The sequence below is a fragment of the Carassius auratus genome, chromosome 41 (assembly GCF_003368295.1).
Source record: "Carassius auratus strain Wakin chromosome 41, ASM336829v1, whole genome shotgun sequence".
Taxonomy (NCBI): Eukaryota; Metazoa; Chordata; class Actinopteri; order Cypriniformes; family Cyprinidae; genus Carassius; species Carassius auratus.
Window position 1 is genome coordinate 6,024,555 of NC_039283.1, and position 27,813 is coordinate 6,052,367.

A 27,813-nucleotide genomic window follows, 5' to 3' on the forward strand; every position below is an offset into this window, starting at 1 on the left:
GTGAAAGCAACCACGTCCCGGAATTGATTACCGAATCGAACCCGGGTCGGGGACATAGTAACATTGCGGTAATCGATCCGGAACGAGCGCTGTGTGAACAAAAGCCAGATCTAATTCCGTATCGAAGTGATGACGCGCGTTATCGCGCGACTCTTTTACCGGCTGTTTTGAAGGAAGATCAACATTCGCGACGAAAACATATGTGCAAACTGTAATGAAGCAGAGATCAGTTAGTTCCTCACTTTCCGCGCTTTCCGCGCTGACGCCGAGATCGTTTGCTTGCTTCAGATAAAGTATAACGTGCCAAGCGTTGTCGACTCGTACATTACACGTCACGCGCTGATGTCACGTGTCGTTACGGGATCTTCAAGGGTTGTGTGTGAAAGCACCCACATATACCGGGTCATCACTGGCAGTGTGAAAGTGCCAAATCTAGCGACCAGGGAACGATTACAGGAACACTTTACCCCTGTATTTGCCGGAATGGCAGTGTGAAAGGGGCTTAAGTGATCCACCTTACCCAACCCCACCCCTAAACCTAACATCACTATTACATCAACCAATCAGGTATCATGGTGTAAAAACACCTTGATGTCGTAACTCCCATTATTTTCCTGCAGAGACCTATTCTTGCAATAGTCTGTGAGTGATGTCACCTCCCAATATAAACAAGCTCATTAGTATGAGTCCCACCCCTGACACTGATTGGCAGCTTCCCGTGTTCCCGTGTAAGGCATCAGAAATTCAAATGCAGTTGTAAATAGACTTTGCTTTTCCATTTAAATTTGCAATTGTGTTTGGATTGTCACGATTTATGAATCCACATATGGAAAATGCAATCTAAACTACAATTTGCAGTTGCTTTTAAAAATAGTCTGGAATATTCTTCCATACTAGTTACCAATGATAAGTTCATTCTCCTTATTATATCGAGCCAGTGAATTAACATCACTGACTATAATATGCAGGAAAATCCATATATTCTAGATGTTATTATATTTATTGGGTAACACTTTAGAATAAGGTTCCATTAGTTAATGTTAGTTAATGTATTAATTAACATGAACAAACAATGAATAATACATTTATTACTGTATTTATTCATCTTCGTTAATGTTAGTTAATGAAAATACAGTCATTCATTGTTAGTTCATGGTAATTCACAGTACATTAACTAATGTTAACAAGCACAACTTTTGATTTAAATAATGCATTAGTAAATGTTGAAATTAACATGAACTAAGACTTATAAATGCTGTAGAAGGATTGTTCTTGCTTAGTTCATGTTAACGAAAGTAGTTAACTAACATTAACTTATGGAACCTTATTCTAAAGTGTTAACATTTATTGTAAAAAACAACAACAAATATTACAAGGATATGGCATCATTTTAAGATACACATAATAATATATCAGTATCATACTCATGTCACTATGTGAAGATTTCATTTTATATAGTTTATTGCTCATTAAATGAGCTAAGCTACAAATGAATGTTTTCTCAAAGTATCATAATTGGCAATTCCCCCAAAAATCTAATGAGATTTCTGTTATCTTAAAATGGTTTAAGATCGCATTTTTCTTCCTTGCTTCATTTCCAAACTCACATTATTGCCTTTCCGTTATGCAATGCGAACCATCCTTATAACAGGCTGACAAAATGCATCATGTTCAGATGTGCTGTAGCATTCCAGTCTGAGTCACAGTCTGCATGTCTGTTCCATAACACTGTTTTACATTAATCTGGCTTTTAAACACATTTGCATTTGAAAGGATGACACTTAGTTTGATAATACTGCACCAACTATATCACAGTTCGCTAGATTATTGTCCTGACCCACTGCATGCTGGTTATGTTCTCTGACAGTAAATGAATAGCCTTCAGACATCATTATGAACAAAACACATCAGACACTGTTGTAAGGGTTACTTGTGATGGAGCCTGCAGGTCCGTGTTAGTTAAACTGTTTTGGTAGGATTAAGTGGTCAGATTACATATCCCGATCTTAGAAATGAAACTTGAGCAAGTGCCTTAGGCCAGTACCAATGCAAGACAGGGTGTGGTTTTTGGTTGGCCTGACTTGAAACTTAATTTGTACATATTTTGTCTGTTTTATGTAACTAGAGGTGCAAAAATTACACAAAGAATGTTACTGTATTGGATATCGGTTATCAGTGAATTATATTCTCAAATGAAGAAAAAAATTGAGTCAGATATTTTTTGACTATAGCTTACAGTCAGTTCATAAATTACGATGTAAAGGCCACTCTTTATGTCATAGTGATGTCAGAAAGCATAAACCCTAATACGTTGAGTTATTACTGAAATTTGTATAAAAAGAATGTGATGAGATGTGATGCAGGATCATGAGCTCATAGTTAAAATCTAATTTATAGCCTGATGATGTCATAACATATCCCATCCTGAGGACATGATGATTTCTGAAAGATGAGGTCATAATTATTTAGTGAAGTATGTGTCATTAAACAATCATGATATGACAAGGTGCAGTCCTTTTTTTGGAGTGCGTAGTTTTTTAAATGTACCGAGTTGAAAATCATGAAATCTAATCGTTGGTCAGTGTGTGTCTGTCTTAGAAAAACCTCTTCTCTTAACATTGATGATCTAATCACTTAATCCATGTTGTTTTCCCAGTGGACCTCAGTCCTGATAATGAAAATGTTTGTGTGTGTCTCTACTTAACCTACTTTAAACCCATTCCTTGTCTGTCCTGTGATTTCTGCATTTAACCCATTTTCTGCTACATTCTCCTCCTTTTTGCAATTGTTTGTTTTTGGTGGGTTGAAATAATTTTCCCCTCCTTTTCCACATTAAAAAATTTGATTTTGATTGATATATATATATATATATATATATATATATATATATATATATATATATATATATATATATATATATATATATATATATATATATATATATACACATATATAAGGCGTTTTTGACCTGTAGCGCACCTGTAAGTGTATGATATCAAAGTACAGCAAAGTACATACAATAGGATACAACACCTTTTTGAGATGAGCATAATCTGCACAGAACTGATCACCATGATAATGATATGAGATGTTGGTTCATGCCAAATTTCGACCCCCTGCCAAATCACAACCCCCCCCCCCCCCCCCATTGAAGTCGCTGCCTGATTGCCCAATTCTAACCACACCCCTAATTCTAACCCCTCCCCCACAACTACTACTAAACCTACCAAGACTAGGTGGGTGATAATCTGGGGGGAGTCAAAATTGGGCACAAGTTAGAACTGTGTCCGAGATTGTTCCACCTTGCTCTATTGTCATGCCAACGTATGACAAAAAACTTTTGCAACAGCGAGGCGGCCGTGAAATCGAGCGCAGTTGCTTGCCCCAAACTGTGCTGACCAAAAGCATGATGGATGGGAAACTTATGATGCAGCTTAATGGTAATTATGAATATTCTGCAACACTATGACAGTTGACAATGCGATCTCTGTGTGAGATATGTGATTGTTGTCATAAAAAAATAAAAAATAAAAACCTTCCTAAAATACATGTTTATATTAAAGTAAAAATAGATTACTAATATGCCTTTCGAAAGAAATTAAATAGCAAGTATTTGGGGTATCTTCTTGAGGATCCAATCTTGGTGTGTTCTCTTTATAATTACATGTTTCAATAATTTCAGACGCCTGAGAACGGTTTAGAGCTGTCATGGCAGCCATAGCAACTGTCCCCAACTACACCCCATCGCTATGGGTCCGGTTATGCCATGCCATCCCTCGCCTGGACTTGACCCTGCAGACCCGAAACAGCGTGTTCACTCCAGACAGCTGGGAGTACCAGCAGGTAACCCTCTCGCTCATTCTCGCTCACTATTCTCCTGTCCTCTCCTTGTTTCTCACCTTCAGAAACAATTTTCACACCTGACAGCTGGGGGTGGGTGCGCTCATCTTTTGAAGCGGTGCTTTCTATTTTCTCTCCTTTGTGTACACCCTCTCATTCTGTCTAAATTATATTGCATATATGCACTATAGTGTATGAACAGTCAGAAATGTATTTTTCTTGCTGTCAGAAATATTTTTACTTTGACTTGCACAATATACTCTAATTCACAGCCATCTTATGCTGTAGGCATAAGATTCTCTTAGACTAAACTGGAGAGTTATGGTCAAAACCATTAAAAGCACTTTTCTGTGTGCAGTTTAAAGATGTATTGACTCAAAATTGAGTTTGTATCTCACATTCTCTAATGTTCAGTAGCTGATTGACTTCCAGTATCAGAGACTCAAAGCATGATGGACTGATATAAAAATGATAACTCCATAATGACAGATACATTTACTTACATAAGTGTGTTTCCACACCAGTAAGTCATTGATAAAAGATATGACTATAAATATCCAGCACATTAAGTAAGGGTACATTTCCGTTTTTATTCAGAAAGCATTTTATATATATATATATATATATATATATATATATATATATGTTTAATAATATTTTATATACTATAACGTTTGCTCTGATCATCAAATTAATTTGTATCATATATGTCCGTGATTGCACGTCCCAGAAAGGCTCTAAGGAGGTGATATTACAGTGACAGGTTATGTAGGGAACAAATGCCAGTTAAGTGGTGGCAAGTCATTTATGAGTTAATAACTGATCAATTTATTTAACCATACCAATTAATTCAGGAACTAAATGAGTCTTGATGAAAACTTTTATGTAAACCTTGGCAATACAATTGCCATTGGCTAGTAAATTATTTTGTTTACTCGCCAGACTGACATACTATAATACATATTATATATATATTTATGCATTTAGCAGACGCTTTGGATTAAAGCGACTTACAGTGCATTCAGGCTATCAATCTTTACCTATTATGTGTTCCTGGGGAATCGAATCCCCAACCTTACGCTTCATAGCGCAATGCTCTACCACTTGAGCTACAGGAACACACAAATATGTGTGTGTGTGTGTGTGTGTGTGTGTGTGTGTGTGTGTGTGTGTGAGTCCAAGCCATCAGTGCTAGTTCTAATGTGGAACATGAGCATAACTAATAATAAGAACATATCTGTTTTAGACACATCTTAGACACATCTTCACTAGCATATATAAATATATTTCAACTAAGCATCGAATAGAAACAGAAATTACATGCCCCTTGATGCAAGTTTTTCTCCTATCCCAACTTAATTATGCAGACTTACAGAGACAATAAGTCTCACCTAACAATACAAACAATGCATTTGTGGCGAAATCAAATAATCACAACCAGCCTGACAGTGCAACATCAACTAATATGTTTTCCATATGTTTGTCTGACCAGTAAAGGACAAACCTGTCTATGAACAGTCATCGTAGAGTGCAACAGTGCCCAGCCACTTTTTCAGTGGCCTTGGTTCCAGAAGTATTTTGCTCATGCTTTTGCACGTAGGAATGTTTATAAAAAGTCTATTAAAGAGGTATAGGCCATTAAAATAAAAGTATGTGTTTGTAATGCTGTGATTGACCTCAAAGATGCTTGAAGCATTTAGAGCAAAAAAGGTTCAAGACTGTGTACTTAACATCTTTAATGAAGGAATTCCGCATTACAAAGAATTTAGACTATTGATTTAAAATATGTTATTATACGTATGCCATTATAGAAAAAATTTAGTTTACTTTTATTACAAAATAAAAAGATTTACACACATATTACTAGTTTACAAGTGTAGGGAGACTGTCTCAGTGATATATTTTGGAGTGCTCATGGAAGCGGCCAATCACTGCACAGCTTCTTTAGCACAAGTTGTTTCCCACGATTCTGATTGGTGGATATTTCTCTCCAGGATTATGGTCAGTGCATTTCTTCAGCAGGGACAGCACTGTTAAACATGATTGTTTTAAATTAAGATAAAATAACTTTGAATGTAATTGATAAACAACCTCTTCACTCATATTAGATCTTAATTAACATTAGAAGTCAATACCTCTACGAAGAAAATGAATGGGATTTTTACTTCTGGAATCCGACTGTTGCACTGTATTTTGTTCAGTTCCATTTGATGATGCCAGCAAAGAAATTAAACAGCCATTATGAGGTTGTTCTAAGGAAAAGAAATAGCTTCAGCACAAATTGATTAAGTTGTAAGAGACGAAGCCAGATTATGCTGATGCCTGAATGGGTTTACAGGATAAGACACAGACGATAAGAGAAAGATGTTAAATAACAGACTGTGAGAGACGGAAGAGAGACGGAAGAGAGGAGAAATGAGAGAGTGAGATCCTTGTGGATATTAGTGGGAATTGGGAAGAGAGTGGAAATCAACGAAGAGGAGAGGGAGCAGGAGATGAAAAATAAGAAAGAGAATCAGAGGGACAAGCAGTGAATGTATTTAAGTAGGTCACAGATTATTAATAGAGATCCAGTGGCGTGGATAAAAGAAAGAAAGGGGTAGAACAGTTAGGGATGAGTGAATGGAAGAGAAAGCATAGAGAGAAACCATGGGGGAAAGAGAATGATAGAGTGATAAAGAGAGAAACTGAGGAAGATGGATTGGGATCAGATTGAAGATGTACAGTCTATGAAATGTGTTTGAATCCAATGGAAAGCTTTAATTACACATCCTCTTTCTCTCTCTGTGAGTGGAGCATTCATTAGCCAATCAGATTAAAGAGACATCCTCCATTTTATGTGTCTATACGAGACCTGCATGTGCTTGAATGGTATGCAGCTATATTAATTCTGTGCTCATTTTTACAATGAAAAAACAATTGTTGTACGATATTCTTTGAAATAATTAAATAACTCATACATTTCCATATGCAAATGCAATCTCCTCAGGCTGTCACTGCATCATATTGTCATCTATTACATTTCTGTTTGGGTTGCTGTTAAATTTTACAAATATTTACAAGGAAAAGGCAAGTAACGCACTGAATTAAACATGACATTTTGTAGTATAAAGGCTGAAATGGTGTTTTCTTGTAAAATGCATTATTTACAGTTTTGAAAAATCTTTCAGTCCTACCTAAAATTAAGAAAGTAGTTTATTTTTATTAAGTTTAATGAGATTCAATACTTAATTTCAAATCAATTGCTATTTTTTAGACCAATGACATCATCTACAAACGGATATTATGTGCTAGGCCGACTAATATTCAGTATAAAAATGAAGTCTTGAGTGTTTGAAAGTCTTTTCTTCTTGCTCATGTTCCATCATCTCTTTCCACAGACTCTCCTGGTCCTCTCCAGCTTCTCCGCCATTGCCCTCGTCCTCTCGTTACTTGTCATTCTTTCCTTCCTCATCTACTACTGCTGCTGCCGTCGTGGTGAGGGGGGCCGGGATGCAGAGGAAGAAGAGGAAGATGATGATGCCAGCGGTGGCCAAGGATACAGCGGCAGAAAGGGGCGGGGCATCTGCTGTGTCACCTGGGTTTCAGTCGCAGCCGTCACCTTGTGTTGGTAATGCCTCTTAATGACAGTCATTTTCAGATGCCAGTGATTACTATCTGTTGAGCAGATGTTCTTAATTCAAAATACAGTAGAGACTATTATGAAGTGAAGAGAAAATATATTATGAAATATATATATATAAAAAAAGAGATGTATAATAATTTTCCAAATTTAGTGTGACCACCATAGACTGTAAAAAAATATGGACGTAGTGTCTGTGACGTCACCCATAGTTTTGAAGCCTAAAGTGTGCAGAGCGAGCCGTCGCCATCTTGGAAGCGCGTCACCGCGCGACTCTCCCGGATAATCGAAAATGGGCAAAAAGGTGGGAGCTGATTGCTGAAGCCACGCCCACCTAGCGCGACTGCATAATCAGCAGCGGCAATCCACCTGTCACTCAAGTGGCCACACCCTTAATTATGCAGAACTTTAAGGCTTAATATAATTTAGACGGATGAGTTCTAAAAAAATTCACCCCCCTCACAGTTGTCATGAAGGGCAAAATTAGCAATATAGACCAAAATCATTTTTTGCACCAGGCTGTAAACGTTTTTTTTCTGCTGTAAAGTTGGGCATTTTAACATGGGGAGTCTATGGGACTGACTCCCTTTTGCAGCCAGCCTCAAGAGGCCAGTCGATGAATTGCAGTTTAAGTCACTTCTGTATTGGCCTCACGAGAGAGAGCGGGAGGTTGCCGCTCGGTGACCACATATCGAAAGCGGTCAAGAATAGCTGACAGAGTCCTTTTAGAAAATCCACTGAAAGTCATTTTCCTTAATATGAAATAATTCTCCATAATTTCTGTGTGCATTGTTATATTTTTAAGTGCAACCTCTAAAGTTTGATGAATTCATCATCTGTGTCTTGTTTATGACTTCTTCAGTGATCAAGCAATTTGCATCATTTAGAGAGCAAATGACCTTTATCACCTGACATCATCCATTTAGTTCCCGTGGGTATTACAAGTTCCATGAGTTATGTTATCAGATTACTTTTTCAGGGAACTAGTAAAGTAATGCATTACTTTTTAATTTACAAAAAAAAAAATCTAAGTTACTTTTTCAAAAAGTAATGCCAGTTACTTTGCTTTCCCATTTATTGACTGACAAGTCTCCTGTCCCCATATTGGGAGAAATCGGAAGTACAGAGGTGTTGTGTGCGCTGTGTGAACATGATGTAGTTCAAGACTAAATGTGAATGTTCACCCCCCCCCCCCCAAAAAAAAAAAACTGATTTAGTATTCATCAAAATGAATTAAAAATGTGAAATACAAACTCAGAATATGATGCAAACATGCAATCATTATATATGTTAAATAACAAGAATGTATCTAATCCAATTTAATTATCTAATGTCTTTGCTGCTAACTTCTGATGTTCCAGTTCAACCATACTAATAAGCAAAAATGACTTTAGATAAACTAATAATTTTATTGCTGAAGTGTTGAACCTTCTTCTACTGTACAGACCTGAATTTACTTTTTTAACGCATTACTTTCCATAAAAAGTAACTAAGTAGCGTAATTAGTTACTTTTTTTAGGGAGTAACGCAATATTGTAATGCATTACTTTTAAAAGTAACTTTCCCCAACACTGCATATGAGTGAAGAATCAAAAAACTTTTCAGGGTTTATCTTATTAGCAAAAATGTTAAAATTACCACCCATATCTGTTTAAGCGAAACAGTAGCTTTTTTCCACTTCTAGACCAGCATTATAAAGATATCACGCTTTGTTCTAAATAAAGCTCTGTTTCATTTGCACATTTGAAAGGGATGGTTTCCTTCAATTATGTTCTCTCAGTGCACATATATTGGCAGAACACCAACCCGTTTTAATATTTAGGGCTATGAATATGAAACCCAATGCTTTTTCATGCCTCATTGATCTGAACCATCAGCATGATGTAGTAATGTTCTTGATGTCACACATAAATTGTTTGTGTAAATTAGCATTGTTTTTATGAGAACAGGTTTGGTTTGCTCAGTGTGTAATGCAATCAGTCTAATGCAGCACGTGTTTCGTCGCAGGCCCGCCCCCATGACATCACCCCCTTCCCATCCACGTTGACCTCTTTTTCTGAAGCATTCAAAAGCTAGACACTGATTTACACATGACTGCATATAGGCATGTGCACACATTTGCTGCTTGCGACTATAATTTCTATGTGAAACACGTAAACACACATTTCTAATCTGGGTCAAAAAGCTAGTAAGAGATTGAGATTTGCTATTTTTGGCAGGTTGGAAAGGATTGGCCAAGCATCTGGCCCAAGCATTAATCTGAATATTTGAATGTGAAATAGATATGCAAATGAGTGGATTTTGATGATTTTGATCGCAAGGATTTTTTTTAAGAAATGCAAGTTTATTCAGCAAGGATTCAATAAATTGGCCAAATGTGACAGTAAAGAGATTTAAATATTGTTACAACTTACAAAAGATTGAGCAAATGCTGTTCTTTTTATTTTTTTCTTTAACAAAGAATCCTGAAATCCTGTTTCCCAAAACGTTTTTCAACATTGCAATGATTTCTGAAGGATCATGTGACACTGAAGACTGGAGTAATGAATGACTGCTGAAAATTCAGCTTTGCCATTACATGAATATATTATATTTTTAAATATATTAAAATTGAAAAGTTTTTGAAAATGAAAACGTCCCTAGGTTACGTATGTAACCCTAGTTCCTCGAGGGAACTCGAGCTGCGTCGTAGCGCTTTTGGGGAACGCCTTTGGCAAGAACAACTCTGAATATCGTGTGCAATCAGTTCAATGGAAGAGCGTGACGTCACGGACGGGGTGACGTAGTGACCAGGAAGCTATAAAGGCACGTGCCACGCAGCTGGCCTCAGCTTCGAGTAGGGAAGCAAGCGCAGGCAGGGGTGCCGGGAGTATGGCTCGGCGACGCAGCGTCTCGTTCCCTCAAGGAACTAGGGTTACATACATAACCTAGGGACGTTCCTCTTCGGGAACTTGAGCTGCGTCGTAGCGCTTTTGGGGAACGATGTGCCAACGCTGCCAGACTACCAAGGCCCTGCCTAGTGTGTATCCGAAGAGCACAGCTTAGGACGAGAGGACAGAAGAGCCAGGAGCGGCTCGCATATCGAGATTGTAAAATCTGGCGAATGTAGAGGGCGTGGACCACCCCGCAGCGTTGCAGATGTCCAAGAGGGACACACCTGCTAAAAAGGCCTTAGAGGCAGCCATACTCCGCGTAGAGTGAGCCTTGGCTCCCAAAGGAAGGGGAAGACCAGAGGACTCATAGGAGACGTTGATAGCCTCGACTATCCAATGACTAAGGGTCTGCTTAGAGGCAGGAGAACCCTTTTTAGGAGGACCATAGCATACAAGCAATTGAGCAGACTTTCTCCACAGGGCAGCTCTGTGGATGTATGCGTCCAGTGCTCGCACTGGACACATACAATTTAGCTTCACCTGGTCTGGCTCCCGAAAGGGAGGAGGACAGAAGGCCTGCAGTACGACAGGTTACAAGGGAACTTTAGGAATATAACCCGCTCGAGGGTATAAGAATGCTTTGGCCATACCAGGGGCAAAGTCTAGATAGTTAGGGGCCACCGAGAGGGCCTGAAGATCTCCAACTCTCTTTAGAGAGGTAATAGCCAGTAATAGGGCAGTCTTAAGTGTCAGATGTCTGTCTGAGATTTCTTCAATTGGCTCGAATGGAGCTTTGCAGAGAGCCTCTAACACCACAACCAAATCCCATGGGGGAATACGGGACCGTACTGGAGGTCTCAGCCTCAGTGCACCTCGGAGGAAACGTGTAACTAGGGGGTGTCTACCCAGTGACTGATCATTGAAAGGGACGTGGTAAGCAGCTATGGCCGCCACGTACACCTTTAAGGTGGAGTGGGTTAACCCCGCAGAGAGCCTAGCTTGTAAAAACTCCAGAACTGTACCAACTGGGCAGTTAACAGGGTCAAGGTGGCGATCTCTGCACCATGAAGTGAAGAGTTTCCACTTCAGGGCGTACAGTTTCCTCGTGGAGGGAGCTCTGGATTGGAGTAGGGTCTCAACAACCTCGGTTGAGAGACCAGCTGCTAACAGATGTGCCCCCTCAGGGGCCACACCCACAGCTTCCACAACTCCGGGCGAGGGTGAATTATTTTGAGAGAGTAGATCTGTCCTGATCGGAATCTGCCATGGAGAGCCGTCGAGGAGAGAAATCAGATCTGCGAACCATACTCGGCCCGGCCAGAACGGGGCTACTAACAACAGACGGACCCCGTCCCGGCGTACTCTCGCCAGAACTCCCGGGAGCAGAGCGATAGGGGGAAAAGCGTACAGATGAAGCCTCGGCCAAGTCTGTGCCATGGCATCTAGTCCCAGTGGAGCTGGGTGAACTAGAGAGAACCAGAGGGAACATTGCGATGTCTCTCGAGTCGCGAAGAGGTCCACCTGAGCTTTGCCAAATATTTGCCATATCTGCTTCACCACCACGGGATGAAGCATCCATTCCCCGGGCCTCGGCCCCTGTCTCGACAGCATGTCTGCTCCCACATTCAATCGCCCAGGAATATACACTGCTCTTAGCGAGAGGAGCTTGCCCTGGGACCACAGGAGGATCTGGTGCACCAGCTTGTACAAGGGGCGTGAACGCAGACCCCCCTGGTGATTGATATAAGAGACTACCGCTGTGTTGTCGGTGCGCACTAACACATGACAGCCTCTCAGGTCTGGGAGGAAATATTTTAAAGCTCGATATACTGCTAGCATTTCTAGACAATTGATGTGCCATGTCAGATGGCGACCGCTCCACAGACCACGGGCAGGGTGGCCACTCATGACCGCACCCCAACCGGTGAGGGACGCATCTGTCGCTAGCGTCACACGGCGACCAAGAGCTCCCAACACCGGGCCCTGATTCAAGAACCAAGGTTTCTTCCATATGTCTAAGGCACGAAGGCATCGCCGCGTGACCTGAATAGTTTGGAAAGGATTTCCCCTCGGGGAAAACCCCTTGGTCTTGAGCCACCACTGAAGGGGCCTCATGTGCAGGAGACCAAAAGGTATCACGTTGGACGCAGCTGCCATGAGCCCTAACAGTCTCTGAAACTGCTTCACAGTGAGTCACTGGCCTTCTCTGACTCTCTTGACTGATGTGAGGATCGACTCGATCCGAGCAGGAGACATACGTGCCTGCATCGTGGTCGAATCCCATACTACGCCTAGATAGGTGGTTCTCTGAACTGGAGAAAGTACACTCTTCTTGGCATTCAGTCTCAAACCCAGCTCCCCCATATGGGCGTGAACGACACCTCGATGTCGAACCGCCATCTGCTCTGATTGAGCTAAAATCAAGAGGGGTACCAGAGCCGCATCTACACATTTCTTGAACGTGCGGGGTGAGAGTGCAAGGCCGAAGGGAAGTACTCGATATTGATAAGCTTTGCCCCCGAAAGCGAACCTCAGAAACTTCCTGTGTTGTGGAAGGATGGATATGTGGAAGTATGCATCTTTGAGATCTATTGTGACAAACCAGTCCTCGGATCTGATTTGAGCTACAACCTGTTTGACAGTAAGCATCTTGAACTTCAGTGACATAATTGAGAGGTTTAACTGACGTAGGTCTAAGATCGGACGCAACCCCCCATCCTTCTTTGGAACTATTAAATACCGGCTGTAAAACCCGGATTCCCTGTCTAGAGGAGGGACCACCTCGATGGCCTCCTTCCTTAATAGGGTATTCACTTCTTGTTCCATAACCAGAGCCTGCTGGGGGCCGACGACTGTCGGTGTAACCCCATTGAATCTCGGCGTTGGACGGCCGAATTGAATAGCATAGCCTCTTTCTACTGTGTGCAGGACCCATTGAGATACATTTGGCAGAAGTTTCCACGCTGCTCGAAAATGTACTAAGGGAATCAGTCTCTCGAGACTGATCTCTGGTGTAAGAGGCCCCCGAAGGGGAGGCGAGCTTCCCAGCTCCGCTACGCTCACGGGCGGAAATAACTGGGAGGGATGCTCGCGGGAGACCGCTGCGCCCTGAAGCACCGGCAGGGTTGGCAGACCGGCCTCCAGAGGGTACCGGGGAGAGGCGGGCACCGTATAACGAGGTGGACACCGCTCTGACCCCGTAGGGGCTACCCTCGAGGTCACTGAGATACTGGCGTCAGGACCTCTTTGTCGAGGACTTCCTAGCTTCGATAACTGTACGAAGATCAGATTTTAATCTAGGAGCCCCCGACTCAGAGCGTAGACCCTCGGTCCCGGCGTGGGGGAGCACGAGTGGCGACGCTCTGCTTTTGAGCCTCACGGTATGAGGAGCCTGCTAGTGGCGTGAGTATCTCCCGTCCAGATAACCCACAAGAGCGATGAGGGAGGAAACTCTGGAACGCCGCCGCCTGCTTACGGGCCTCCTGGAACCTGTCGACGACAGTATTGACTTTGTCGCCGAACAGGCCCGAGGCTTGGAGCGGGGCGTCCAGGAGGCAGAACCTGTCACAATCTTTTATTTGGGACAGGTTCAGCCATAAATGCCTCTCCGCGGCCACCAAGGCTGCCATAGACCGCCCAATCGCGCGAGCGGTCTCTTTGGTGGCGCAGAGGGAGAGATCAGCGGTCCGTCTAAGTTCTGCAATATCGTCGGACTTGATCCCCTCTCCCTCGTCTACATCTCTCAGCAGGTCGGCCTGATATGCTTGAAGGACGGCCATGGTGTGAAGGCACGCCCCTGCCTGACCTGCTGCCACATAGCCCTTGCCCACTAACGCTGATGTTGTTCTTAATGCTTTTGTAGGCAAGGCCGGAGCCTTCAGAGACGATGCCGAGCCGGGTGACAGATAGCCAGCAAGCGCCTGTTTGACCCGTGGCATCGCTCTGTAACCGCGCTCATCGAGCCCTGTCACGTTTCCATAATATTGGAGTCAGGGCCGAAGAGACGGGTGGAATATGGGTGTTTCCACGACCTCGCTATTTCGTCATGGAGGTCGGGAAAAAAGGGAAGGCTCCGGGCTGGAGGTGGTTGTCTGGGCCTGAGATACCCCTCATCGAGTTTACTTCTCTGCGGTTCATGACTTTTCTGTGGGGGCCAGTCTATTTTTAACTTCTCGACTGCGCGAGTAACCACCTCCAGCAGCTCCTCATACTGGGGCGAAAGGGGTGGCGAATCCCTACCAACTGTCTCCACATCCACCTCATCAGACGAAGAGAGGTGGAGTGTCGACCCCTCGCCCTGGGGGGAAGAAACCGACGAGCGTGCTTCCGATCCCAGGGTTTGGGCGCCTGATCTAGCAGATGAGGAAGGAGATAAGGACTGGCCTGTCTCCATTCCCTCTGCCAGATCCACCTGCGAACCCCACAAGTGCAGCAGCCGCTCTGCCTCAGCAGAAGCGGGGCCAGAGCCGCGGGGAACGCTGGCGAAGGCTCCCTCCTCGAAGAGAGCCCTCCGGGATCGAAGCGTCCGCATTGGCAATCGTTCTCAATGCGGACAGTCAGCTCCCTCGAGAGCTGACTCAGCGTGCTTCGACCCCAGGCAAACCACGCATAAATCATGTGTGTCTCCAGCCGTGATGTAGCGCTGGCATGGAGGAACACACAGTTAATAGCGCGATTTGGTTTCGCCCATCAAATGTCTAGTCTTAGCTTTGGACTTAGGCATTTTAGTCTACTGAACTGGACAGACAACAGTAAATAAGACTTACAAGACAGACTTATGAACATGCACACACAGAGCGCTTGCTGAAAGACGCGAAGCTGAGGCCAGCTGCGTGGCACGTGCCTTTATAGCTTCCTGGTCGCTACGTCACCCCGTCCGTGACGTCACGCTCTTCCATTGAACTGATTGCACACGATATTCAGAGTTGTTCTTGCCAAAGGCGTTCCCCAAAAGCGCTACGACGCAGCTCGAGTTCCCGAAGAGGAACTGTTTTTAATAATTTTTTATTAAAAAAATGCAGCCATGTTGAGTATAAGAGACTTATTTCAAAAGCATTAAAAAAGTACAGATCCCCAAACTTTAATGAATAAATGTAAATATACATTAACTAGCTTAAATATGTCTCATTTTGTTTTCCTCTCTCCTTTTTTCATTCCCTATTTATGTTCTCTTTCCTCCCTCTCACTTTCTTTTTCTTTGTCATCTCTCCTTGTCTCCTTTTCATATTTCTGCATTTTGTAGTGTTGCCATTGGCATCGGCTTCTACGGCAACAGTGAGGCGAACGATGGGATGTATCAGTTGACCTCATCCTTCCTCACTGCCAATTACACACTGGCTTCCATCAATCTTCTGGTGAGAACTCAAAGGCACACACGCACGCTCATACATACACAAAAGCTTATTCCATCAATCTCCTTAAGCATCAGGGGACAAAAAGAAATACAGGATGTTCAGAAAACACACTAAATTGTTTTATTACACTGTGATTTCAAGTAAGCGATCGGGGAAATTCAGATGTGTGTTTGAGAGCGAGAGAGTGTTTGAATGCATTTGTGTGTGAACGAGTGAGATAAAATCCACTCTGGGTATTGATTTAGCTGGTTGCTCATATGGTCAATCAATGAATGCATGCTAATCTGATTAATGACCTACTTTACTTCTACTGTACTCTTAAGACCATTCATTCCAGCTTTTCCATTCAATTCCATTGTCCTTTTTATCTCCCACATATCTTTTCCACTAGTCTTTTCTTTTGTTTCCATGCTAATCTGTTCATATGTCAGATGATCAGGATACAAATGCATTGGGTTCATGCCATTCAAAGCAAAGTATTCAAGCATAATCTTCTCCACTCACTAACCCAGGTTTCAGACACCATGGCCGGGCTGCAGCAGTCTGTCTCAGGGCCCTTGACCTCCATGGAGGAAGTGTTTGGTGGACATAAGCCGGCCCTCGTACCAACACGCTCCTGCAGGCGTCTGTCAGAGCGGGTCGTGTCTCTCCTCTCCAACCTGACACTGGGAAGAGGTCTGATCCCCATCACGGATGGATTTTACAGGGCGAATGGAAGTGAAAGCATAGTGGGAGCGCTCACCCCAGCACCTCCTTCTGTAGCCCCCACTCTCAGTCCGTCCGCCAACAACATCCCTGCTCCTTTCTCCCCTGGCTGGGCTGCAAACACACTCATGGTGAATGAAGACTACAGGTGAGGAGACATCAAAGACACGAGTACCAAAACAGTTAAGAAAAAAAAAATCCTGATTTGTGTTTTCAGTGTTTATAAAGGGCCTAAAGGGCCGTATTCTATACTTTTGAAGTACTTTTTTATTCAAGATTTTTGAAGCTTAGTTTTTATGTTAGAATATTTCTGTATGTCTATGAAATATACACTGTTAAAAAATTAGTTGTTCAGATTTGTGTAATGTTTTGTAAAGAAGTCACTTATGCTCGCCAAAGTTGCATTTATGTGATCAAAAATTCATGATCGTGGTTGAGCATCGTCTACAGAAGAAGTGAGTATAAGGGTTTTTTATGAATCTTTGCAAATCACCTTTACTAATAATGTGCTAGTTAGCCAGTTTCGCCGCTGAAGTTTACAGTCTGCGCGTCACCCCACAGAAGAGAGGGGCAGGGTCAGCAGAGCTCATTAGCATTTAAAGCGACATGGACTAAAAACAACTTGCTGAAAACAGAGCTCATTTTAAAAGGGTAAAAAGGGTGTTTTTTACACTCATAGACTTTTCATTGAGACAGATGTTAGACTGCATCCCATAAACACAATCAAGCCTAGAAAAAAAAAACAGTGAACCACCCCTTTAATGTGGCGCCACATTCTTTTCATTATGCAAATGAAAATGTGAATAAATGATGAATGAGAAGGAAAAAACAATTCTCAATTCATCTGACAAATCTCACCGTATTGAAGATTTCTTGTTTGTGTGTGTTGTTTAGGTGGCTGTCGTATGTGCTGCTGCTTTTACTGGATCTGGTAGTGTGCTTTTTTATTCTTCTGGGTTTAGCCAAACAAGCCCGCTGGCTGCTTATTCTGTGAGTAACAATCATTACTGTCCTGCTTTATATAAGTAGGTGTTGTTTATTAGTTTTGATATGCACACAACATTCTTGCACAATATAAAACTAACTTAAACATTTATAGTAGTGTGATTGATATGTATATCATGTATCAGAAATCCCCAAGATAGAAAATGCTTGCAGAAAATGGGTTTTATTTTTGTTGACTGATACCCACTCTGGCACAGAGAGGCAGATGGTGTAAATGTGTATGTGTGTGTGCACTCATTTGCAGGATGACAGTGCTGGCCTGGTTGGCTCTGTTTCTGAGTTGGGGCTCTCTCGGCCTGGAGACAGCCACAGTGGTGGTGAGTATTCAGGCAACGTCTAGCCTGACAGAAACACAAGAGCTCTCCGCAAGCGGACATCCAGCACAGAACACCGCCATCTGTGTGTGAATGAGTGTGTGTGAGAGTGTCAGCGCGCTTTGCAGAGACATTTGTGTTCACTGAAAAATCCAGCCAAAACTTTGTGAATGTGACTTTTTAAGTTTTAAAAGGTCATACCAGCCAAGATGCAGTCACTTATTGTGTGCTTATGTGAGAGAGGGAGAGAGGAATCGAGTGTGTTTGTGCGCATTATACTGAAAAAGGTTTTCCACTCTGGGAACTCAGCAGTCATGGCACAATTCCAAAAAAGCAGGAAAATAGGGCAGAGATTAAAGATTCAATGTGTGTGTGTGTGTATCTGAGTGTGTTTGTGTTTCTTTGTAAAAAAGAGAAAAAGATCTTGTTGAAGATAAGCATAAGAGGCCTTAAAAGCAACAGAAAAAAAGAAGAGTGACAGAGTGATGCTGAGTGTTTCAGAGAGGAATACAGCAATAATGGACTTTAACAGAAAAAAATATATATATAAAAGTGTAAACTTACAAATGTAAATACACTACTGTTTAAGTGTTCAGAGTCCCTAGGATCTAAAAAAAATAAATGTATTATTTTATTCAGAAGAGATGCATTAATATAATCAAAAGTGCCAGTAAATACAATTATATTCCTATTTACACAAAAATATTGAGACTTGATTATAATGAAATGTTTCTTCAGCATCATCTTAGACTGATTTCTGAAGAAGTACAATTATTTCTGAAGACTTGAGTAATGGCTGCTGAAAATGCATCTATTAAAATAGAAAAGACATTTTTTTAAATGTGTTCATATTTTATAATATCACTGTATTTTTTATCAAATAAATGCAGCCTTGGTGTGCATAAAAGAATAAACAAATAAAAAAGACCAAGCCCACACTTATATTAGTGTAAATATGAAGGATAAATGCAATGCGTCGTCATTGTAAACCAAACTCAAATTATTAATGGCACTGCTGATGGAGAAAGAAAGAAAGAAAGAAAGAAAGAAAGAAAGAAAGAAAGAAAGTGACAGGAAGAGATGGCAGTTGCTGGCCTTCAAAACAAGAGTGTCATTGTCCAAATCCAGCCAGCAGGAACAATTGCCCACTGCTCCCTCTTTATAACACACACACACACACACACACACACACACCATGGTTTCAGTCCTCTTTTGTCACTCTCTTTCTCTCTTTCTCCTGACCCTCTTTAGCCCTCTTGTGAAGCTCTCTGTAATATTGAGTCCTATTCACTTTGATTAATCACCCACATTCCTTAAGGGAAAGTAATAAGTATGTGTTAAAGAGGCAGCTGCAGAGTGGACAAGAGTAAAGGTGGAAAACTGGTTGAGGGATGAGACAGATAAAAACGAGGTAATGGGGGCAGCTTGCATGCATGTCAGTGAATACTGCAGATCAATAGCAGTCAGAGCTGTGGGACGGAGAGACTGAGGGAAGTATGTCACTTGGTCACTGTGCCACACGGTTAACATCTCTCTTCTGTATTTGCTTTTGCTCAATTCCCTTTCTTGTTCTCTTTCTCTCTCTCTCTCTCTTTCTCTCTCAGGCCCTGAGTGATTTTTGCTTTGACCCGAACACTTTTGTGCTTAACTCCACTCACTTCAACTCTAGGACAAGCACAGGTGCTGTAAAACTTTTTCATATGCACCTGCTCTGTTTCAAAACCTATGGAGCTGCCTACATAGGCATCAGTTACACTCCCAATGTGAAGGCTGTAGAAAAAGACAGGTTAATGAAGAGCAGTCACATTAGCAAAGTGTAGTGATACACAAAGCACTGCTAACACAGAAGTCTCTTTTTCAAACCAAGACATTTCTGTTGATCAAAACGGCGAATCGACTGTGATGTACCTGTGGAGAAATAATTTGCCCTCACTCAAAATTCCAGTTTGCTATGAATAACATTGTGTTTTTGAAAGGTTTTGGATACAGATGATCGCCATTCACATGGATCCGCAAAAACGACTAAAATTGCTGAATTATGCATGGCGATGTCACTTTGTAAAGAAACACTTTGCCTATAGACTGAACAAATTTACACACGGATGATAACGGTATCATTTACAAAAGCATGAACTTTACAAATTAAAAATTACAAATGTAAAAATGAAACATTTTCAAAAACGCATTTTCAGGCCCTAAAACACCATTGTCATGTAAATCATCTGACAAAACACATGTTAAGTTTTTGATAATGGCATGAAAAAAACAAAAACAAAAAAAACACGAGTGTATAAAAACTTTAACTTTTTAACACTGTCATGGACATATCAGGGTTTACACGGAAAGAAATGGAGAAGCAGGACAGTGGGATACATAACCGACCCTCGAAAGGCAGCTGGCTTTGTAGACAAGCAGTGCTACCCGCACGTCTTCAATCTTATTTCTCTCACTCTTTCTCTTCTCTCTAAATAGAAGTCCTGGATTATTACCTGACCTGTGACAGGAAAATGAGCAGCCCTTTTCAACAGGTGCGCGATCTTGTTACATGATGCGGCAGACGGTGATGTCATAGAGATTACTAAAGCAGGGAAAAAATGGAATGTTAATGTTGGCACAAAGCAGAATTCCCCAAATATAGGGAATTATAATGATGTCACAAAGCACAGATTAAAATGAGAAAGCAATGCCTTTTATGTCACGGTGGGGATGAACAGAATAAAGAGGATTATGACATTGTAATCAAGATTTTGTAATCAAGACCAAGACTGACAAGTGTTTTAGATGGGCTGATGAATGAAGAAATTAATTTGATGCTATTAAAGGAAATTATAAGGATAGTGAAATAACGGTTGCACTTTATTTTACAGTACGTGTACATACATGTACTTATAGTGTATTTACAGTGTATTTATCTAAGAAAGTTCTGGTAATACAAGGTAACTACATGGGGTATGGTTAGGTTTAGGAGTAGGTTCAGGGTTAGTAACTAGTTATTACATAGTTATTGTAATTACTATAATAAGTACATAATATGCACATGAGGAACAGGACTGTAAAATAAATTGCTACCGAAATAACAATATTAAGAAAGATGGAACGGCCGTTTCACACTGATGACTCTTCTGCTGCATAATAAAACTGCTGCTCTATAGAGAAAAGAAAGTGTATTGAATAATTCCCACAAATAATAGAACTGTAACTGAGCCATGGAGAATTATTATACTGTTTCATAAAAGTCATTTTTACTATATTTCTTCTTCAAAAGTAAGATCAGTGTTGAAATGCATGCGGTGTGAAACAGTGTTTATTTTATCACTGATATACTGTGCTTAATATTTTGAATTAAAATGTTATATTTTAACTTGAATATTATTTAAAGCTTTAGTCTTTTTATTATTTTCTATATAACATGTCTTTTTTTCATGTATTTTAGTTAAAAATGCAGTTACACTTTTTAGCTTTGTGAAATACGGTTAAATCAGCTAAATTCTGTTTGTTGACCTGCCATAAGATACTGACCCAGTCCCAGAGAGCGCTTTCCAGCATCCACTCTCACCTCTCCAGTCTGGAGAGAGACGCCCTCCCACGCTTTCCAAAGGCGGAGGTATGTTAGCACTGCTTTCATTGCCATCAATTATACCACAGTATGTCCGCCGCTGACAGGAAAGATCAGTAACAGCTGTACAGTAAAGTGGATGCAACATGCTGCTTTTAGCTACTGTGTTATTTTCTCTTTAAGAAGTCACTCAGGGAGGTGCAGCAGATCCTCAATGCCACTGAGGGCAACTTCCACCAACTGGTAGCACTTCTCAACTGTCGAGGGCTGAACAAGGTAACCGAAGCAACCTGCTTTCCACCTCAACCTGACTGCAAGAGAAAGTAATACTCTGCAGTTTTATATATATATACTGTATATATTATAGCAAACTGTCTCTCTGTTTTCATGTCACTCTCTCAGGATTATGTGGACTCTCTAAAAGGCTTGTGCTATGATGGGATGGAGGGGTTGCTCTTTCTTTCCCTGTACTCGTTTCTCTCAGCTTTAGCGTTCACTGCTATCCTTTGCTCCCTCCCTGGAGCCTGGAGGAGTTTCCACAGGTTAGATGCATTTCATCCCGTCACCCCGTCCAACGTCCCATTTGCTGTTGTTTTCAGAAATGGCATTATATTCATGCCGTAACTTATTTTGATTTGCTAAGATGGATGAGGTACTTGGATGAGTTGTGTTGGTTTAGAAGTAAATATTATTATATAATATTATGTAGTTATATCATACGGTAAATATGTTTTTTTAATAAAATAATATAATATATAAAATATAAAGAAAATATATCTATATATGTAAATCATGTACAATTTACAAATTGTAAAAAAACTTCTATTCGACTTCTATTTAGCATTTTTTTCATAACATTTTATTAGAATTTAAAAAAATGAAGTGGAAAATTAAACATGCAATTTTGTTTTAATTTTACATTTTATGATTTAAATTATTATTATTCATATTTTTTATTTTTATTTAAAATATTCTAGTGTTTTATTTCGTGCTTATTTTTAATTAATTAATACATTTGTTTTAAATGTAAATTTTTGTGATTTAAATAATTATTACCTTCATCAGCTCATGAAGACTTTGCGGATCCCTCAAAAAAATCTGATTTTGATTGTTACGTTTCATTGTTTATATGTTTTACCCTAAAGCATTTTTTTTGCAGTTTTAATTAGATTAGATTGAATAACAAAATGTTTATGTCTCAGACGTTTGCTCTCCACTGTTGTTATAAATGCAGAAGGCACGTTTTGCTCTGAATGCTTTTTTAACTATAGGGAAATACCCAAGACAGAGGAATGTCATCTTAATATGTGTCAAAAGCATCAGTAACATGAATAAATACATTTGTAATGCAAAACAAACAAAGTTACATAATTCCACCATCCTCAACAACAAATGTAGCCAGCTGTTAATGGAGGTGGGCTGGGTCTGCTCAACTCTACTGTAGTTTATCATAAATGGGTCTGTGGTAACATCTGCACTCATCAGCAATGCACAGATGAGAGAAATGTGATCTCAACTCAGGGGCATTAGTGCTTAATGCACTTTACTCCTTATATCTGGATATGGTATTAATGTCGCTATAACCATTTGTTCAGAAAGCTCAGTCACTTACTATTGATTCAGCCCGACTCGGTTCACTCCCTCAGAATGCCCGATGTTGGCAAATCCATCAGAGGTGGCTGCAGTGTTTCATTGCTGTAAAACTGTGTTCAGAGCACCCACTCCATTTGCACAGACAGTAGATGGCAGATGCATAGATTACTGAAATGGCAAAACAGATTAAAGGATTACCTACTAGACTGAGATTATTTGATTTCATGACAATATCTACATGTATGATATGACAGATTTTTCAATAAATGTCTTTTAAGTCTTTGTTTTGCATATAACATATAGCATATCAAATGTATACCTATTTCATCAGGTTTTTTTCACTTTATTTGTTGCATAATTCTTACTGGATGGCATAGCGATTCAGAGGAATATGAGGACTCCGACAGCGAAAGCGAGGACCCCTTCACTTCTCATCAGGCACGTAGACAGACGGCCACGGGCTCCCAGCGAGGGGCCTTGCCCCACTTCTATAGTTACCAGGGGGCCGGCTGGACTCCCCCCTTTTCTAGCGCGCCTCCGTTACCGTGAGTAACACATACACAGACACACAGACAGACAGACAGAATGACCCTGACCATATACCACCATCAGCTTGTGTAGACCTCCCACACAGATCAACAGTCTGGAGTACTAGGAGTGGCACTTAAAAATTAAATGAAGGAATCAAATATCAGTTTAGTAATTGAACATTAAAATGTTAATGTAAAAAAATGTAAACACATTTGTAACTTTTTTTTAATTCATAAAAATTTTTGTTAAATGTAACAGTAATAATAATCAGTTTTCAAACTGAAAAAGTCACATTTATATTGAAAACGTAAAAAATTAAAGAATGTCCAATTTAGTAATAAACAGGTTAGCTAAATGTAACCATAAAATAATACAATTGAAAAAAATGAATTATTATTTTCAAATAAAATTACCAAATGCTCTTCAGTAGAGTTAAAAAAAAATTCAGAATAAAAAATGTATTTATCAATTTATTATTTCTTACTACAATATGGTTTCAATTTTTGGGACAGTTTTTTGTTTTTATTTAAAAAAAAGAATATTTATTTTCAGGTTATTTCTTATTTCTTCAGGTAAAAGGTAAAAGCAAAGACATTTATAATGTTACAAAAGATTTCTATTTTAAATAGATGCTTTTCTTTTGTTTTGTTCTATTCATCAAAGAATCCTGAAAATAATATGTCATGGTTTCTATTAAATGTACATATTAAAATATATTTTAAAATAAAAATAAATATGTTCAATTATAGGAATTTACAATATTAAGGTTTTAATGTATGTTTGGTCAGTCAACATTAGAGACTTCTTTAAAAAACACTTTAGAACGGTAATGTACAATTACATTATATAAACAATATCAAATATGTATGTTTTTTGTCAGTTTTGTACATTTGTATTTTTAATTCATAAATAGATGATTCATTTCTTTTTAAGTGGCACTTCTAGTCATCCATAGAAGTTTAGGTATTAGAAATTCACAGATTCTAGTTCATTGCTTGAGCAGCTATGTATCAAGGTTGCTTTATGAATGACCTTTGCACTATAAAACATATGTATAGGCATATTAACAGAAAAATACAGAAACAAGTGTCATGTATATTCAGGCAAACACATAAAGCTCCAGTCACACACAGACAGCTAGATATGCAGGTGTTTGATGGAGCGCACAGACAGACAGACAGACACAAACACATGCACACACAGACAGACACACAGACAGGTCTATATGTCAAGCACAGTCTAGCCAAAAAAACAGACATGAGTCCAGAGGTCTGTCTGTCTGTGTGTCTGTCTATCGGTCTGTCCGTCATTGCAAGACAGACATAGATCCTCCAATCAGAGACGATATACAATATAGGTAAAGTCCCGCCCCCTCCGATATTTCTGTCCGCTGTCAAAAATCATGCTGTCCAAACTACGTCACTCTTTCAAATCTACTGCAGTCTGCGTTGCTGTTTCTTTCTCCCTGCTTTTTGACATCCCCCGTTTCTCTCTCTTTCTATTATTCTGTTTGGAAAGATCATATTTGCTGTTTTTATAAAATTAGAGCTGACATGAACACTTCTTCTCGCATCATTCACATTTCCTTGAGCTTTAAAATTCATGTTTTTTTTGTTGTTGTTCTTTTTTATTACAATAAATCTTAATTCTATATTCTAAATGTATATATATGTATATATTGCATAATCATAGAACTTCACTTCTTCATTTAAATATCCTTCAGTGTTCTCTTAGATTCTTTCAGAAAAAAGTCTAAAAACTCTCAAAGTGAAAATGTCACATCTCTCTAACTCTCTTTTCTCTCCCTGTTTCCACCCTGGACCCTGGTTCTCATCCTTCTCTATGTCCCCTTTGGTGTGGCCTGTTATTCTTCCATCTCTTTGCTGTCCGCTTCCTCCCCCTCCATTGCCCCCTTCACCTTGTTCCTCTCTGCGCTTCTCTCTCTCCCTCTTTCTCTATGCAGGACTCCAAACGTTTCCTCCAATGGCAGCCCTGGTTATGAGAACCTGCCTTTGAGTGACAGGCAGTCCCCACCCCCCTCTGTGAGTTCCTCTGTGGCTCTCTCATGATTCATTGTGTTTAGATTCAAACACACTGACACACAGATCAGACTAGTATTGTCAAAAGACCCGGTACTTCGGTACCAAGTCGGTACTAAAAAAAATGAAAAAAGTCACGGTATCAGGTTTCTTTAATTACCGGTCGGACCGAGTACCCGGGCAACCCAATCTCCAAATCCAGTCATGAAAATGAAACTTACATTTTAACATGGACAGTCACGGAATTTGTCCATGTTAGCATAAATTAATCAAATCAAATCTCCATATGGACCAGTATCTGTAAATGTTAAGCTGCAAAAGTTGGTTGAAATATGAATCCTGCATGATCTGCTCATCTCTGAGACATTTGGGTTTGTTTACTACATAGACCGAAGCGCATGACGCTTGCAGTAATTTCAGCATCTGCCGTCTCAATGAGGACATATATACATAAACCACATCACCAGAACTGTTCTGAGTCACTTCACAAGCACTTCGCAAGCTTTTCATTTGAGTAAAACCAGTGTCAATTTAAAGGTATTCTCGGAAACCCGTCAAAATAAAAGTTCATTTTTACATAAAGGCATTGTGCTAGAAATATTACTATTTATTTAGTAGAATGTCTGTGATATTGCTACTACCGTTGAAAAAATTAATAAAACTTTAGTTTTTAAAGAAATAAATCTCACAATATGTCTTTCATGTTTTAATTTCAATAACAAATCCCCTTTATTTACCAAAAAAAGAAAATGTGTTTAAATTTCATTAATTAAAAGACAAATTAAATTTGGGTTTTTCATTATTAATTGTAGAAAAACACAATTGTACATATGTATAAAGATTGGCATTGGTTTTATTTTTAGTGATAAAAAGTGTGGTTTTTTTTTTAATTAGCATATTTTTGTGTTTTGCTTTGGTACCGAAATTGGTACCGAGAACCGTGGATTTCCACTGGTATCGGTACCGAATACTGAAATGTTGGTACCATGACAACACTAGATCAGACTAAATGATCATTAACTAAGCTCCGCCTTAAAATGTTACTGACCAATCACCAACCGCCTTGTTATGAGACAAGCTTTCTCTTCTTATGATTTTATAGGAGTCCTGTTTGTTTACATGATGTTTAGTGAAATGTGTACTATTGTACAAAGTTTTGGGTTCAGTAAGATTTTTTAAATTGTTTTTAAACAAATTTCTTTTGCTCACCAAAGCTGCATTTATTTGACCAAAATACAGTAAAAACCATAATAAGTTTAAATATTACATTCAAGTAACTGCCTTCTATTTTAATATGTTTTAAAATTTAATTTAGCCCTATGATGACAAAACTGAATTTTTAGCAGCCATTACTCCAGTCTTTAGTGTCACATGATCTTTGAGAAATCATTCTAATATGCTTATTATTCCTTATTATTGACAGTGTTTGAAATAGAGGCACTACTTAGTTTTTGGTGGAAACCATTATACATCTTTTCAGTATTCTTTGATGAATAAAAAGTTAAAGAGAACATGATTTATTTTAAATAGAAATATTTTTATAGCATTATACTGTAAATTTTTCACGTCTTTACTGTCACTTTTGATCAATTTAATGCATTGTTCCTAAATAAAAGTATTATAAAATAATATATATAATGTATTGACGCTAAACTTTTCAAAAGTAGTGTATTTTATGAGATAATATATTTTTATATTTTATAAAAATAAAATAAAAATTACAGAAAAATTGACATTGATATATTTTAATGTAGAAACAATATCTGTTAACATTTTATAGAAGAATAAGTCGTCTCCAGTTCATTACAGTGAGGCTTTCTAAAAAGCTTGCACGAGTTAGCAACAGTAACTAAGGGGGGTGGAGCTTAGTGAATGGTATATATAATGAGAAAACAAAAGTAGGATAAATAAGTTGAAATAGTTTTTTATGCATATGAGAATGCATTTCTGATTTAATTTATAAACGAATATGTCTTTTTCCCTCTCCTCCACCTGCGGATCCGTCTTCTCTTGGGACTTCTGAAAGTACAGTACTCTCCCAGCATGCTGACTGGCTACGGCGGCAGTCAATCACATTCCAACCCGTCCCATTCAAGACACCTGTACTCACACTAATTATTTTTCTGTATAGTAGAAAAGAAAGATGTATAGCAAGGTTTAGTTTTCTTATGGATGGACACTTTATGAGATGAAAGACTAATTTAAAACTCTAGATGTTAAATATCTGTGTGTAACGTCAGTACCATTGAGTCTTTTGGGTGTGACAGACGTACAAATTGAATGACAGAAAAAGCCATGTGCTTCATTTAGCCTTCCCATCCTATCACGTCCTCTTCTGCTAGTGTCATGCTGTACATAGCTGGTGGAAACAAGATGGTATT

At 39.6% G+C, this 27,813-nt stretch overlaps 1 protein-coding gene across 5 annotated transcripts in view; it reads left to right on the forward strand.

The window, feature by feature from the left end:
* Positions 1–27,653, forward strand: part of LOC113059919 (protein tweety homolog 1-like) — a 29,999-nt gene extending 2,346 nt beyond the window's left edge. Inside the window, exons 1-15 of one of the 5 annotated variants that reach the window (XM_026228608.1) lie at positions 3,148–3,440; positions 3,683–3,843; positions 7,221–7,450; positions 15,578–15,689; positions 16,202–16,542; positions 17,289–17,384; positions 17,644–17,716; positions 19,318–19,393; positions 20,186–20,241; positions 21,225–21,317; positions 21,453–21,545; positions 21,672–21,811; positions 23,240–23,407; positions 25,357–25,435; positions 27,464–27,653. In XM_026228608.1, coding sequence (XP_026084393.1) covers positions 3,709–3,843; positions 7,221–7,450; positions 15,578–15,689; positions 16,202–16,542; positions 17,289–17,384; positions 17,644–17,716; positions 19,318–19,393; positions 20,186–20,241; positions 21,225–21,317; positions 21,453–21,545; positions 21,672–21,811; positions 23,240–23,407; positions 25,357–25,435; positions 27,464–27,547 — 1,776 coding nt within the window. In that variant the 5' untranslated portion in view covers positions 3,148–3,440; positions 3,683–3,708 and the 3' untranslated portion in view covers positions 27,548–27,653. Of the gene's footprint in view, positions 1–3,147; positions 3,441–3,682; positions 3,844–7,220; positions 7,451–15,577; positions 15,690–16,201; positions 16,543–17,288; positions 17,385–17,643; positions 17,717–19,317; positions 19,394–20,185; positions 20,242–21,224; positions 21,318–21,452; positions 21,546–21,671; positions 21,812–23,239; positions 23,408–25,356; positions 25,436–27,458 lie in introns of those variants that run through there. The other 4 variants (XM_026228609.1, XM_026228607.1, XM_026228610.1 and 1 more) reach the window with 4 other exon arrangements.
* Positions 27,654–27,813: the final 160 nt, after the last annotated feature.